Source organism: Pseudonaja textilis, chromosome 7, assembly GCF_049901715.1.
Source record: "Pseudonaja textilis isolate UNSWEBS1 chromosome 7, rPseTex1.2, whole genome shotgun sequence".
In the NCBI taxonomy this organism is placed as follows: domain Eukaryota; kingdom Metazoa; phylum Chordata; class Lepidosauria; order Squamata; family Elapidae; genus Pseudonaja; species Pseudonaja textilis.
Window position 1 is genome coordinate 55,491,635 of NC_141996.1, and position 17,081 is coordinate 55,508,715.

The window sequence follows — 17,081 nt, forward strand, 5'->3', positions numbered from 1 at the left end:
GAGTATATAAAGGCAGAAAACGGATCAGTAACAGGGTAACAAATTTTGTACCTAGATTTTCTGCCATCTCAGGGATGGGTGGAAAATGTTTTTAGTCAGTAGTGGAGACATTCATTTAACTTTCTGGAGAAGTCTGTAATGCCAAGAAGGACAGAAGAAAAAAGGACAAACAGCAGCAAGGTGAATGGGCTGTTACAGATGAGTTATCAAATCATTGGCACCCAGAAATTTACGTATGGCTCAGAAGTGCATTTCTGTGCTGATGATTACATGCCATCAAGCCATTGTCGACTCTTAGCGGCTATATAGATATTCCCTAACATGTTTCTTCACTTCTGTGGTGCATTCATCACTACTATATATAACTCAGTCTGCCACCTTGCTGCTGTTTAACTTCATCTCTTTCCTTCCGTCTTTCCCAGAATTGGAGAGAGGTAGGACTTCGCATAGTTTAGATCTGATTGTTTGTATCTTGAGTGAGAACTCTGGTTGATTCATTCAATGATATATCTGTCCAAGAAATATGAGCTGTTCTCTAAAGTGTGCCTTCTGTATTGCCTGACATTCTCTTTCAGCAGTCTATAACGAGATCCATAAAATGACCCTTTTCAAGTTTGGAGCATATACAAAGATCAGTCCATGTTATTTAAAAAATATATTTGCAGCTGATTTTTACCCAAGCACATTAACTGGTGGGTTTCAGCTTTTGCTGAGATTTTGCTAAGTCATTTTTAAGTTATGTCTTCTTTATATAAGATATAATGGCTCTACTTGGTATTCATTGTTGTGGGAAGACACTTTTATTTGCAAGGGTGTTTCCTTAATGCAACAGAATGAATAAAGAGAAGAGTGGCGTAGTTAAGGCATCAAGCTAAAAACCGGGAGACAGTGAATTCTAGTCAGGCACAAAGCCAGCTGGGTGACCTTGGCCCAGTTGCTCATTCTCAATCTTCAGAAGGAGGCAATGGCAAACTATTTGTGAAAAACTTGCCAAGAAAACCACAGGGACTCCAGGCAATGTCTGAAAATTGGACATGCTTGAACGGGAAAAAAAATATTGACAAATAGATCCAATTGCAATGTGAAAGTTGTAGTCTGCAGTGAATGGTAACTTTCAAAATGATACATCGAGGTATCTGGGTACAGTGACTGCATTGTGTTGATTTTTATGTTACATTCCACATAATTGTATGTATTGATTTAAAATTATTATTTACCTCCACCCCCAATTTATGATGTTCCTTATTGATATCTTCGTGAAATCTCCAAGCACTAAACAAATTGTTCATAGATAGTAATGTGACATATAACTTTTCATCAAAATGTTACAAATAGCATACAATAAATACAAATTACATTAAATACCCTACCCTGAAATAATTTAAACAGTTCATGAGGTAAATGAAATAAATTAAAATTATTGCCTTTTGAACATACATAAACTTGGCAGTTAATTGTCCCCATGGGCTGTAGCAGAGTAACTTCTTGTTACTAGCAAATAGTTGTCCAATTTTTGCTTCAGCTGGAGAATCCATTACTCCAGGAGGTAGGTTGTTTCATTGATTATAAACTCTTACAGATAGAAAATTCTTCTTTGTTTTCAGTTTGAATCTTCCGCAAAGCTTCCATCCATCAGATCTTTTTTCTAGGCTAGGGCATGAAGAGGAATCTGTCTTTTCAGTAACAGCAACTCAGGTATTTGCAAACTCCTATTAAGTGTCTCCTTAGCTTTAGGCAAAACATACTCAGTTTCTTTAATCATTCTTAATAGGATTTAGATCTACTGTAAGCACTTCACTATCTTTGTTGCTCTTTTCTGCTTGTGGCCTTGATAGTGCAGCACAGAATAGAATTATCACTTCCCATGATCTCTGTTGTGTCTATAGGACTGGTTGGAGTTCCCAACCAGGTCCGCTGTTCGAGCGGGAGCGCCGACCGCTCCCATTGGCTGATACCGTTTGACAGCCGGCTATAAAAGGGAGCTGTCAAACGGTATCAGCTGTTGCCGCCAGCTGATCTGCCGAGTTAGCCTGGCAGACGCGGCAACCCTTTATTCGGAAGAATAAAGCCTTTAAAACGTTCACTCTGGCTCAGCCTCATATCTCCGCCGCTCTACAACAATCTCAGTACTATACCTTTCTTCATTGTATTGGCTTTTTTGGCAGTTGTAGCACAATGCTGGCCCATGTTGAACCTGTGATCTACCAGGATATTGAGATTCTTCTCATATTACTGTCAAGCCATGTGCCACCTATCTTGTACTTACAACTTTTTGTTTTTCTGGCTTAAATTACATGCCCCACCAAAAGAAAAAGTTAGGTTTTTTACAGTTGAATTTTTAGATAGGATCCAATGTTCAAGTCTATCAAGAGCTTTTTGATTCTTTAGTTTGTTTTTGCTTCTTTGCAGCTTTCTGTCATCTGCAAATTTGTTGAGCATCTCATCATCTAAATTATGAAAATTTTGCAGAGCACTAGGCCAAGGATAGAACTCTGAGGAACCTCACTATGTCTTTCCCTCCATGTAGGCACATACTCATTAAAGACCAGATGCTGGGTATGTTTGCTTAACCACCTGTGAGTCCCATCTGGTAGTGGCATCATTCATCTCACATTGTTTCATTTTACGAAGAAGGAAACTATGGTGGATAGAGATACTATCAATCTCTTAATTTCTTAATATCATTTTTAATACAAATTCTCTTAATTGCCATATTATTACATGTTTTCAATGTTTTCATTCAGTATTCTCATACATTGCTTTATATCAATCTCTATATTTTCAATATTTTTAATGTAAATTCTCTTAATAGTCATATTTGGAAAATTTAACAAATCATTTAACATTTCAAAAACAAGCATATCGATATCCATATTCATACTATTACTTTTCTTACTGAAATTAATATTTTAGCATGTTATCAATTTTTTATCATTCAAAATTCTCATATTGCTTTATATCAATCTATTCTCAATATTTTAATGTGTATTCTCTTAATAGTCATATTTGCAAGTTTTGACAAATCATCATTCAGATAATCATTCATAAATTATATTTTCCAGTATTTGTCCCCTTTTTAGTGTTAGTTATGCCACTATTATGTTTTTAATACAAAATCCCACTCTATCTCATTCCAATACACAACTCATAATTTCCATCTTGAAATTAATTTAATGGATTATACATTCTAATAATAGTACACTTATTTTTATCTGTTACCATTCATTGTATGTATATATACCAGCCACTCTTTGGTCAGCCTTTCCAACAAAGTAATAACAATGATCAAGTCCATACAAGCTGGCAAGAGGTTTTTTATTCCTTCGCAGATAGAGACAACAAGCAGTAATGAGATATCTGTTTAAAGTCAGCTCTGAGCATCTACCAACTCAGAGCTCCATTTATCCATTGCAATAATTACCCCAATTCCAATATCTGGCCCCACCCCGGGAAGCTAACATCCAGTATCCCTCTGTATGACCATTATATTGAGCCCACCACTGCTCTAACACTACCATTTTCACAACTATCCACCAATGACATCTCTCGATCCTCAAACAGTTCCATTTTCTTATTAGCAGCCAGGAGCCCTGGTATCTTCTCCATCAGCTGGGCATCGCATCGTGGCTACCCAAGGTGTCATCCTGCCGATGTCATCCGTCTATGCCATCTCGTACAGTCTGAACGTCCCCAAGTCAGCTGGCTCCTCCAGCTGTGAACTACTTGGTACGTCGCAGAGGTGTCATGCCTGACCAAAGCTGGGCATGACATATATATTTCCCCCCTAAAATTTCACATGACATAAGGTCTTAATTTTATGTTTATTCCATTTAAAATAATTAAACCTTGTATTTATTCTATATCTTTAGTGATAAATAATTTCAAATTTATCAAAGTTAATCATTATACATTTTTAACTATTAATACACTTCCTCATGTGGAATCTCTATCCTTCCACTCTTTACCCATTATCTCTTACTCTCCCTGCAGTGATAGTTATTTTCTTCTTATTTTCTATCATTTTTTGACCCTTTCTCTTGCTCATTCCTCTTTTTTCTATTATGCTCCACTATTTCTTTTCCCAGTTGTCTGATTTTGCTCTATTCCTTCCAAAAACCTTTCTTTAAATTTCCCTTCTCTGTTACTTAACTCTCAATGTAGTTTATTACATCGATCATTAACATTTTATATTTTATTTCTTTTTTATCCTTTCACATTTTTTGTTGCTCCATCTGCTCTATTTTGTTGTTTTCTCATCTGTTCGGCTCCTCCGCTGCCTGTGTGTCCCATCTTCCTTCTATAATTTGCATGGTCATCTCCAAATCTTCCATATTCTGTATTTTACTCAATAATTCCATAACGCTTCCATTCAACACTTATAGTTTGTAATTCTGACACCATTTCTCTACATATTCCACTCATTTTTATATTGTCTGTTTTATTTTTATGTCCAATTATCCAATTCTCCGATTGCCCTACAGTCTTTGAACCAACGTTCCCCCCCCTCCTTTTTTTTGTCGGTAAACCCAATATCCAACAGTCTTTATATCGCAGAGTCCATCAAGCTATTTCACTGATCCAAATCCAAGGGGGGGATCTTCGTATATTCCTCCACCAGTTTGCATTCAATATTCCAGTTTTCTGGGGTCTTATAACAATATTGCTCCTTTTATTTTCCTTTAATTTCTGCTTTGAATAGTTCAAGTGTTAGGGATCTACAGGATTTTTTCTTTTAATAACAGGTGGCACTCTTAAATCAGTTCCACTTTCCCTTTTTTTTTTACTATTTTTTAGCCTTTTATCAAATTTATCAATGTTTCCAAAAATTAGTTATTATATTCTTTTTTCCAGAATCAATTACAGCATTTATTTAATGCCTATCTGTTGCCAAATCCTGTACAATCACAAATTCTAATTTTATAGATTCTTTTTTGTAAAAAAAATTCCTTTGAATTATTTCCCTTCCATTTGATTCTTTTTAAAAATTAAATTCTTCACCTTTTCCAAATTCTTCTCTCACTTTAAAGTCACTGCCAATTCCAATCCCAAGGTTTGCTGGCTGAGGAATTCTGGGAGTTGAAGTCCACAAGTCTCAAAGTTGCCAAGTTTGAGGACCCTTGGCTTAATAGATTTTAATGCAATTACAGGTGTAAAACTAGATTACAGAAGCAGTAAAATAAAAAGCAAGGAAATTTTTTACCAAAAATTTCTTTAAACTGGCGAAGGAAATGAACATCCAAGACACATGGAGAGAAAGAAACCTGGAGAAAAGTCAATATACATACTACTTGAATAGTCACCAATCCTGGTCAAGGATAGACATGGCATGGATGACACCAGAATTAAGCACCAACATACAGGAAATAGAAATAGAACCAAATACATGAGCAGACCACAACTCAGTCAGGATTAAATGGAAAGGATACAAGAAAAAAGGGAGATGGATGTTCAACAATCCATATTAAAAGACAAGGAATTCATACAAACAATAGAAAAAGAAAGGACATTCTTCTTCAAAGAAAATAAAAAGGAAGAGACCTCACTACAAAACTTATGGGAAACCGCGAAGGCATACCTCTGAGGGCTAGCTATTTCATACAGGAAGGAAAAATAAAGAAAATAAACAACAGCAAAAAAAACATTAGTAGGAGAATAGAACAGATTAGAAGTGGAATTACAGGAAAAACCACAAAAAAAGAAGCTCAAAAACCAAATGGAAATAATAAAACACAAACTGGCCCTACTCGAAAAAGAACTAGAACGTAAAATCAAGAATATAAAACAACTTTTTTGAAAATGCCAATAAACCAGGAAGATGGTTGTTATATAAATTAGAAAAAGAAAAAAACAGATACAAAGCTTGATAGACAAGAAAGATGTACTACAGCACCAAAATGACAGCAAAAAATAATAATCCAGAACTACTATGAAAATCTATATGATCAAGAGAAACTATCTGAGGACAAAATAAAACAATATTTAGAAGAGGCTGGGTTTCCACTACACTAAATGAAAGGATAACAATGTTTGAATTAACAGAGGCAATCAAGAGACAGAAGAAGAATAAAACTCCAGGACCAGGTGGTTTACTGGCAGAACTCTATAAACAATTACTGGGACTGGGACTACTGGAAGTTTACAATGAAGTCTTACTAAAATCTAAGATACCACAATCCTGGATGGAAGCAAATATCACCCTCATACCAAAAGAAGATGTAGACTTATCTCAGATTAAAAACTATAGATCCATCTCACTCTTAAATGTGGATTATAAAATCTATACATCAATAATAGCTGAAAGACTGAAGAGATTTCTGAATGAATGTATACATCCAGACCAGAACGGCTTCCTGCCAAATAGATGAATCAAAAACAACATGAGAATAATTCTGAACACTGGAATATTACGAAGCACACCCAGAAAAACAAATGGCATTGATGTTTTTGGACACACAGAAAGCAATGAAAACTGGCGATTCATGATACTGCAGCTAAAATATATGGAATTTGGGTGGAAATTCATCAATATGATCAAGGCAACATATACAAAACAGACTGCAAAAGTATTTGTGAATGGGGACACAACAGAATATTAATATTAAAAGAGGCACAAATCAAGGATGCCCATTGTCCCCCTTATTATTTATTTTAACTCTGGAAGTGCTAACTTCAAGCTAACTTTAGAAACATCCACCAAGACATAAATATAAAAGGCATGGAGATTTAAAAAAGAACAATACAAATTACAATTTGGTGTTTATTATAGAAGAACTGCAAGAAATGGGACCCAAACTAATACAGAAAATAGAAGACTATGGTGACATTGTAGGATTGAAAATAAAGAGAAAACTAAAGTCTTAATTAAAAACCTTACAAAGGAACAGAAAAAAAGACTTAATGGAAAAGATAGACATTCAAATAGTTAAAAAGGTAAAATACTTGGGAGTACATCTATCAGTGAGATGTGTAACCATAATAGAAGACAACTATTTAAAAGTAACATGGCAAATTAAATTGGAACTGGAAAAGTTGAGAAACATGCAATTATCACTGTTAGGAAGAATAGCCACCATTAAAATGAATATCTTACTGAGACTGTTGCTCTTGTTCCAAACAATCTCAATAAAACTAGAAAGGAAATATTTTGAGGAATTAAATATAATGGTAACTAAATTTATATGGCAAGGCAGAAAGGAAAGACTCAGGTTGAAATTAATGCAAGACTCTATCAATAGAGGAGATTTTGGGTTGCCAAACTGGGAACTATATTATCAAGCAGCTGCCCTTACCTGGCTAAAAAAATGGATAACTCTGTGACATAGATGATTACTTGTACTGGAGGGACATGACTTACAACTGGGGTGGCATGCCTTTCTATGGTATGAGAAATATGAAGCACATAAATACTTCCAGGGACACAACATTAGGAATGTCCTACTCTCAATATGGGCAAAAAACAAGGAAAAACACTACCTGAAAATACCAGACTGGGTCTCCACAATGTAGGCACTAACACACCCAAATGTGATGGACACAGGAAAAATTATAAGATATAAAGATATTCTAAATGAGAAGGGGGAATTGAAAAACAAACAGGAATTGAATAACCAAGGGATAAGTTTAACGTGGTGGCCCCATGCACAGATACAATCTAGATACCATAAAGATACCAAAATTTTCATGTATTTATGTCTGTAGCAAAACTTGCATCAACATATGCAGTTAAATTCAGTTCATCTTTAGGCTCCAAATACAATGCCTAATGCATTGTTTGTTTCAGATATCTTAACACACGCTTAGCAGCTTGCCAATGCCATTCAGTTGGCTCAGTGTTAAATCTCCCTAATTGATTAACACTATGCAATATCTGGCCTTGACCAATTACTGAGATAAGATAAATTACCAATCGAGGACTGATAAATGTTCTTATCAAAAATAGGACTTTGAACATCACTATGGCAAAACTCCTGGCTCATCGGTGTTTTAGCCGGTTTACAAAGTTCCATTTTAAAACTTTTTAGCAATTGGTTAATTTTATCTGCTTGTGAGATTTTGTATCCTCCCATAGTTCTATCTATCTTTAAACCAAGATATTGTTTGATTTCTCCTAACTGTTTTATCTTAAATTTCTTTTCTAACAGTGAGATTATTTTAGCAGCTTCTTGTTCAGTTTTAGTGATTAATGCTATGTCATCAGTAAATAATAGCAACAATGAAATTATACCATTACTTTCTCTCTTAAACAAACATGGATCAGCCATGCCAGCTACAAAACCTATCTTAGTTAATTCTTTAACTATACATTGGTTCCACCCATATCCTGATTGCTTCAAACCATAAAGACTCTTTTTCAATCTCCAACAATCAGTTGTATTATCATTTTTTTATACCTAAAGGTTTATTTAAATAAATAGTGTGTTGCAACAGTGCATGCAAACATGCTGTCTTTACATCCAAATGAGTTATAATATATTTCTCCTTAGCTGCCCATACTAATGCTGTCCTTAATGTAGTAGTCTTCAGTCTAGGTGAAACACCTCATTGTAGTCGTTTGCTGTCTGATTGAACCCTTCTGCTACTAACCTTTATGGGAAACAGTCCCATCTACACCTGTCTTCAGTTTATAAATCCATTTACATCCTATGGCATGTTTACCTGGCGGCAACTTAACATTTTCGTATACCTCCAACTTTTTTAATGATTCCAGTTCCTTATCCATTGCTACCTGCCAAGCAGCCTGATCTTTAGCAGGATACAGTTTTAGTTCACTATAGTTACTTGGAACTGTATTCACTTGGCATACAACACTAGCCTGCATGTTACTCGGGTTGAACGTCTTGGTAATACAGGGCTAACTGGTGGACTTTCCTGTGCCACCTGCTCCTGTTCTTCTACCTCTTCCTGTGCCTGTTCTACTACTTCCTCCTGTGCCTGTTCTTCCTCTTTAATGGCTATTCGTGGTTTACTTCTTCTATCTGTAGGGACTATTTGGGTGTCAATAATAATATCATTGCTGGATTCCTGTTCCAGTTTATCCCAACCAACGTGCTCAAGAAATTTTGCACTAGCACTACAATACACATGAGCTGTGCCTGGATCCCAGAATCTAAATGATCTATGGTTGGCCTCGTAACCCACAAAAAATAACTTCTTAGCTCTATGTTGCCCTTTCAGTCTTACTTGTGAGGGAATATGCACCCATACTGGAGCTCCAAATGTGTGTAGATAACTTAAATTTGGCTTCCTGCCATGCCAACGAGTGAATGGCAATTCACCAGTTGTTGTGTTAACAACATTGTTTAAAACATGGTTACTACACATTATGGCCTCACCCCAGTGTTTCAGGCAAACCTGAATCAGATAACATAGTGCGAGCTATGGCTTGTAATGTTTGCCCTCTTTGTTCTACAAACGAGTTATGTTGTGGTCTGTAAGATGCAGAACGTTTATGCTCAACACCAGCCAATTTCAGCATTGTTTGGAATCTCTTGTTAACAAACTCAGTCCCATTATCAGTAACTAAAGTAATTACTTTACTTTTCATTTTTCTCTCTGCAAACCTTAGCCAGTTAAAGAAATGTTGGAATGTTTCTGTTTTGTTTTTCATGAGATAGCAGAAAGCGTACCGTGAGTAATGGTCCATAATACTCAAAATATAGCAGGCACCTCCCAAACTAGGTTTCTTAGGACCAATTATGTCAGCAAAAACAACCTCTAAAGGTTCTTTGGCCTTAAAACCATTAAGTCTGTTTGCAGGAGTAACCTTGCTCTTCTCTTGGCTACAGGCATTACAGTTTAAATACTTGCTACAGGGTTTCAATTTTACTCCCTCTGACAATTCAACAGTTTAAGCATTTTGAAATTAATGTGCCCTAGACATCTATGCAGTAAATGTATACATTCATCATGTGGCTTAACATTGTTATAAACTGAGTTACCAATCTTCAACTGGTCATCATGTATCACAAATCATTCTCTAAAGTAGCAGTAACACTTTTACCCTCTTTCTCTATTATACAGTTATCTCCCCTAAAGGTTACTACATAACCAATATTAACTAAAGCCCTTACTGATAATAAATTAAATTTTAGTTTAGGTACATATAACATAGTTAAATGTTCATTTACACAAGAACAATAAGCAGTACTTTTACCAGAAGCTTTCATCTTCCATCCATTTGCCAATGATACATGTTTACTCGTGGACATCTTTACAAACTTCTTTCTATCTTTAGTAATGCATTGCGATGCTCCACTATCAACAACCCACAATTCATGGTTTACAGTTGAATTGCTAGACATAGCTAAACTAACATTCTTTTTAGCCTTCTGGTGATTGTCAGTATTCTGTTGTTTTCCCTTCTTACAGAATCTAGCTATATGTCACCTAGCCCCACAAGAAAAACATTTCCTAACAGTACAGGCAGTTGAAGACAAATCCTCTTCTTGTGGTTGTTCCTTCCTCAGTTGGTCCCTATCCAGTCGTCTCCTTGCTTCTTCTAACAAGCTTCCAGTTATGTCAGTCAATGTCAGTTCATCTCTGGTCAGGACTTCCAGTGAAGATATAATCATCATAACTTTCATCCAATGAGGAAAGAATGATATAAACTTGATGCAGTTCTGAAAATATCAGTTCCTTTTCATGTAGCTCTTGAAAAGTTCTTTTCATGAAGTTTAAATGAGCTAACATATCTCCACCTTTCAGAAGACATGCTCTAAACAGTTTACGTGTAAGATGCATGTGTGCACCTACACTGTCACAAACATAAATCCTTTTCAAATTCTCCCAACACCTAGCAGCAGACTCTTCTCCACAAATATGAACTAGCTGCTGGTCACTTAGTGTTAGTCCAATTATACAAAGTCAGCAAGCTTCTTGGCATCATCCTCATTTTCTGGATCCCAAGCATTTACATCTGGTGGGTCTTGAACTACATTCCATAAATCTTCTCTACGCAGAAGTAGACTGCACTTCATAGATCAGGAAACATAGTTTGTTCCATCCAACTGGGTTATCAGTGATAGACTTGTTGAAGTGTCTTGTGCCATCTTTACCAGGATACTAACCCACAATTAAACAGTAAACAGCTGTCTGTATACAGTACTGTGCATTCACACCAACTCTCAGTTATCTGAGCCTGGTATGGCCTGGGCCCATAACCCGTGTTGAGGTAATTCCCCATTAGGAGAATGAGCACATACAGGGAGACATAGTGAGAGAAGTGAATAACACAGCACACAGATACACTATACAGTAAATGTAAGTTTTTACTTCCAATAAACATTTAAGCACAGTTCACGATAAGCAGTCCAAGTCATTCACAGGTAAAACAGTCAGTGTTCAGTTCAGGGATAATCCAAATATCAAAGTCCAGTATCAAAAAAACAGTTCAGTAACAGTCATTAGGAGGAACGGCAACACTCTCCAACAGAAAGGAACAGAAACCCACTGAGACTCAAATACACACTCCTAACAACCTAGGCTTCTGGCTCCATCTTATGACCATTTGAGAAACCACACCCAATTGCAGTTTTTGCATTTTCTTAAAGATACAGTATTAAAATGTCTATCCTGGTTTATATATTTCCAATCCAAATAGCTGTTAGGTGACTTACATTCCTAACAATATGGTTTTATAAAACAGAATCCCAACAGATTGGATCAAATTCGTAACAGGACCAGAGGATAAACATTAAAAAATTCTATAACTACTTATTAACTATTAGAATGGAAGAGGAGCAAGTAAAAGAAACTATGATAGCATGGGCTAAAAATTTTGGGTATTCCATGGCATTGGACAAATGGCAAAAGCTGAGGAACAGAAACTATAAATTGACATTGTTTACTGCATAAAAAGAAAATTTATACAAAATGTTTTATAGATGATGGCATTTCCCACCAGCAAGATTAGCCAGAATGTTTAAAGATATGTCTGCCAAGTACTGGAAGTGCAACCAAATTCCGGGCACATATTATCACATGTAGTGGACATGTTCAAAAGCAAAAAAATACTGGACTAATATACACACCTGGCTAGAAAAAATGATAAGCGAACATATAGATTTAAAACCAGAAATATTCCTGTTGGGCATCATACCGGATAAATATAGTAAGAGAAATGCATATTTAATAGTATATGTGTTAACAGTGACCAGAATCATGTCTACACAACATTGGAGATCCCCACAGAAGAAAAGATAATAACAAAAAATTAGAATGTGCGGAAATGAACAACATTTGAAATTAAAGAAAAGGAAGACACTGAATATTTTGAGGTATGAAATCTGTTCTATTATTGGTTAAATAAGATAAACAGTTAGAAATTCAAGGATTACAACAGAAAGATTAATCTCATGATCAGGGTTGTTTATTGTAACTTATTGTGATTAATTTTGATTAGTTTTGCTTAGTATTATGTATCAATGTTATGAGGGAAAAGCACTGTTATCATGAAATTGTCATTAGCGAAGACTATTACTATGATTATGACAAATATTACTCCAAGAAATGTAACCAGGCAACACACTATATATGGATTTTGAACACGTTGCTCTTTCTTTTTATGTATATATTAATAAAAAAATTATTTTGAAAAAAATCATTTTAATTCCATTCTTCTATATATAACTATAATTCCTACATAAACTTCTAAAGTATTCTTTCTAGCATTTCCTTACTTTAGTTTCTTATCCTTACTTTTATTCTCATCTCATGCACTCTGCTGGAGGCCATTTGTTTAGCTGTTTTTAGCTGTTTTCCACACAATTTTTGCTTTTTTATTAAAATCACCCTGCATTTTCACTGCCTGTTTTAAACTGAATTGTTTTTTTTCCTCTCTCTGGAACTATTACTATTAATCCTCCCATCCTTCCTTTCACACATCTCCTCCCACTTATGACTGTATGATTGTAACCTTGTTGCTTGTATCCTAACAATTTAAATTGACTGTTTCCTAGTATGATTTGATTGTTTATTGTACCCTATGACTTATTAAATGATGTACCTTATGATTCTTGACAGTTGACAAATGTATCTTTTCTTTTATGTACACTGAGAGCATTTGCACCAAGACAAATTCCTTGTGTGTCCAATCACACTTGGCCAATAAAGAATTCTATTCGATATTTTAGATTCAAAGAGAAAAGTTAACGGAGTATGCAGAGGTGCACATGTAGCCACTTGATGGGCACATGTTAACCCAATTGTACCTTTTCCAAGATCACTCTGAAGTGGTGGAAGTCATCTGGGAGGACCCAATAAAAGATGTAGCTGATTTAGAGTTACTGGAAGTGATACTTGAGGATTTAATTTTGCTCTGAATTGTCTTATTTCTTCTAATCCAAAGTGTGTCATTATTTTAACAGCAAACTTTCTTTTAGTCATTTTGCCTTCATTCATATTTGATATCATTATCCAAACATTCTTTTTTATGCTTTCTAGCATAACCCCATCCATCTCTGCATCATTTTGTACTGTAGTTATTTTGTCTCTGTTCCATGTAACTCCTACATTCCTCCTCATTATGTCCACTTTTCACTCATTCTGTTGGAAGAACAATTTACCTTCTAATATTTTTTAAATACAAGACTCATACTTTCTCTTCCTGCAGTCATTCTACCATGCATTCCTCCTCCAACAGAATATATATTTTAACACATATTATATTCATTCAGAATATTGATTTTTTTTCTCAACATTCATCTCTGGTTCTCTCATATTCATTATTCACCGGAATATGACATGCAATTATCACCAACCTATGTGTTCCCTTCACATGCATCTCACAACTATTTTGATCATCCAATTCATACTTTCCAACATGTTAGCCTTTCATTCCTTATTAAATATCTTCACTCCCATGCACATTTTCATCAATTCCATTCATATGTTTAGACCACTGTCATGCTGTTCTGACAGATCCTTTTGGTTTTTCTTATTTGTACAATGTATCTATTTCTATTTCATTATAGACTTACTTATGGCACAATTCCTATTAATATTTATCTCTGTTTCTCCTCATTGCTTATGTCACCGAAAACTTTTATATAACGCTTTTTATTAAGAAGAGTACTTTAGGTTAGTGGTCCCCAATGTTTTGGGCATCAGGGACAGATTCAATGGAGAGAGATTTTTCTGCAGACCGGAGGTGGCATGGTTTCGCCTGCTGCCTGTATCCTGCAGATGGGGCCTCACTTGTTTGCGCAGCCCGGTTTCTGGCATGTTGAGGACATGTGCCAGTCCATGGATCGGGGGTTGGGGACCTCTGCTCTAGATTACCAGATTTAGTCTTAGTAAATGGCATGCAGCACTTTATAATAGTAAGTATAGTAGAAGAAATAATACTAGTTAGTTTGGGTAAATAGTGGCCAACACTGGGTACATGCTGTCATGCCCTTGGTAGAGTTGGACTCTGAGGGAGAGGAGGAACAGCTGACAGGGAGTGGAAGTGTGGCTCCAGAGATTGTGGAGGAGGTGGGAGAAGGGCAGAGGCTGGCTGGGCAGTCAGAGGAAGAACCAGGCCCATCCCCTCTGCATCCTAGGACATGCAGGGAGGAACGGAGAAGGCAACAACTTGGCTTACGAGAGAGGAAGTGGCCATGATCTTCCTCATTGGTTGCAGCTGGGGAGACTAGTATATAAGAGAGGCGATTACAACACAGCATTGCCAGAAGCAAAGCATTTGTTATTTTGGGCTGAAGTTATCTTGGTTGGTGTCCTTCCAACAGACTGTGCCTTGTTATCTCCTTAAATTTGGTAATTACGTCCACTGTGGAAATTTCGTCATTGTAGTTTACTTGGTTTTTTATTTCACCTCTATCTGCTCATTAAGATCGGATTGTATTGCTTTCTTTTGAAGACTATTTTTGAGTACGTTTTATCTCCAACTGAGAATTATTGAACAGTGAGGCCAAGTTGGAGCCATTAAAGGACATTTATTTACATTTTGGATTTTGTTATGTTTCTGTTACACTCCGGGTCATCACACATGCACAGTCAAGCCAAGTCTTACTCCAAGTATATTTACCATATTCTGTGCCAGTCAAAATCTTTAATATCAAGAATATCAACTTGCAAACCCACATCTGGATACTTTTCATCCCACCAACTAAAAGGTATATGTCATGTACTGATGCACTTAGGATTCAAGTATTAAGTAAAACTATAACTAAGAAAAGAACTAGGGGGAGAAATCAATGTGATTGAGGGAGCATACTAGTTGACAAATTGTAAAATGGGAAAGAAATTTTAATTATATTTCTAAATTTAAGAAATAAATTCCATGTTTTCTTTAAACCTATTTTTAATTACAATTTATATTAATGTCATTTTATTTGGTAGTCATGTTATCCTTTGGCACAGTTTTGATACAATTTGTCAGAAGAATCCTTGTGTTCAGTTTCATATTAGAACATTTTCCTGAACATTTATTGTTTTTATATAACTTTATTGAGTTTTTTAAATGCAAAGTTAAAAAATAAACAATTAAAAAAAGCTCCAGAAAGATAGAATGAAAGTTCTGTATGATTTAATAAGAATTCCTGTTGTCTTATTAATACATTTTTTTCATTTGAGAGCACAACAAACAGAAAATTTTCACTAGTTTCTGCAGTTCGATGAGAAACAAAATAGCGCGTATTGTGAGGCTAACTCCAGATTTACAAAGAAATGCTAGATTCAGAAAAGTATCCTGTAAGATTAAGGCCAATAATGAAAAATTATAGACAACTTCCTATTAATAGGAAAATATTTAGAGAGCAAGTTAAATGAAAAGAGCATTAAATGAATAATATTAGTAATAAGATTGCAGGGAAGATAAATCACTTCTGTCTTTCTGCTTTCAAAGAAAACAGATATTTTAGAGAAGGTTATTGGAACAAAATAGTGGTGGTCACTTTACCGACCAAGTGAAAGCAAATAAATTACCAGATCGAGATGGTATCCAATAGTTCAGGGGTCGCCAACCTTTTGGACCTCAGGGACACCAAACTCCTAATTTTAGATCTGAAGATTTTCTGAAGAATAATCTGGTTCTGGAATATTTGTTCTTTGTATCGCAAAGTCTGTAACACTCTTGCTATAGAGATCTGTGATTTTCCAGTCGCTACTGAGATACTGGAATACAACACTCCTTAAATATAGTATTTTTGTGCTAAAGATGCTGAAAGGTATAGCCCTGCAATATCTGAGGTCTTACAAATACTCCCTGACATTTTTTACAAATTCTGTCACAAACTTGTCAGTTATGAGAGGAAAAGTCCTACTGTGGCTAGGTAGCTAATTAGAAAGAAATTATGGACACAATGTGGATTAGGATTGTGAACATTCCACAGATAATTCAGTATTAGAATGAGACTGTAAAAAGAATATGCTGCAGCTCTAAAGCATCCATTCACAGGCAGAGTCCAAAGTACATTGTCTGAATCATCTGAGTTTGCACAGGCCTAATATGGATATTTCTTACAATAGAGGATTTAACAACACAGCATTCCATTGGGATTTTAAGATGATGACACCACTTCCATTAGCTGAAAATAACGAATACTTAGAAGAGTATCTTAAGAAAGTAAAATGTGAAAGCAAAACCCAAGGTACTGTTAAATATTAAGCCTTTGGTAATACCAAAAATGCATTACCAAATGCAAACATAGTTGGACATCAAAATAGAAAAAGATGAACAAAATGCAGGGGGGAAAGTCAATAACATTCCCCTGACAGACTTTGTGAAGCCTGGCCAGCTGTGAATGAACGTAATTCACAGCTGTGGAAATAAAAGCAGTTTTGTCAGGATTAGATTGGGTTTTATGCTTTCTAAGGAAGCCTAGGTCAGAACACCACCACTGGCTGGCCCTACCCCTTACCCTCCCCTCCCAGTCAGTCCTTGCCTGGCCTGAGAAGGTAAGGGCGATGGCGGAGGATGGACACTCACTCCATATTCCAGAGCAGGAGCAAAGCACCCTTGTATTTGCTGGGTCTTGCAGGCAAGGCACTTCTTCCGGTGGCTCACTCTCACCTTCTGGATATCAGTTGCTGAGGTGCCCCACCTCTCAGCTGATTATCGCCACACCACTAGTCTGCCATCC

The 17,081-nt window shown here is 35.9% G+C and overlaps 1 protein-coding gene across 5 annotated transcripts in view; it reads left to right on the forward strand.

The window, feature by feature from the left end:
• Positions 1–17,081, forward strand: part of LOC148125348 (uncharacterized) — a 167,026-nt gene that overhangs the window by 128,899 nt on the left and 21,046 nt on the right. The window contains exons 4-5 of one of the 5 annotated variants that reach the window (XR_015744371.1): positions 3,579–3,726; positions 13,131–14,942. The exons of 2 other annotated variants lie outside the window; for them this stretch is intronic. Coding sequence is in view for 2 of the 3 variants with exons in the window: in XM_087937689.1 (XP_087793815.1) it covers positions 3,579–3,726; positions 10,369–10,430 (210 nt within the window). In the remaining variant the exon portion in view is untranslated. 2 more of the 5 variants (XM_087937689.1, XM_087937688.1) reach the window with 2 other exon arrangements.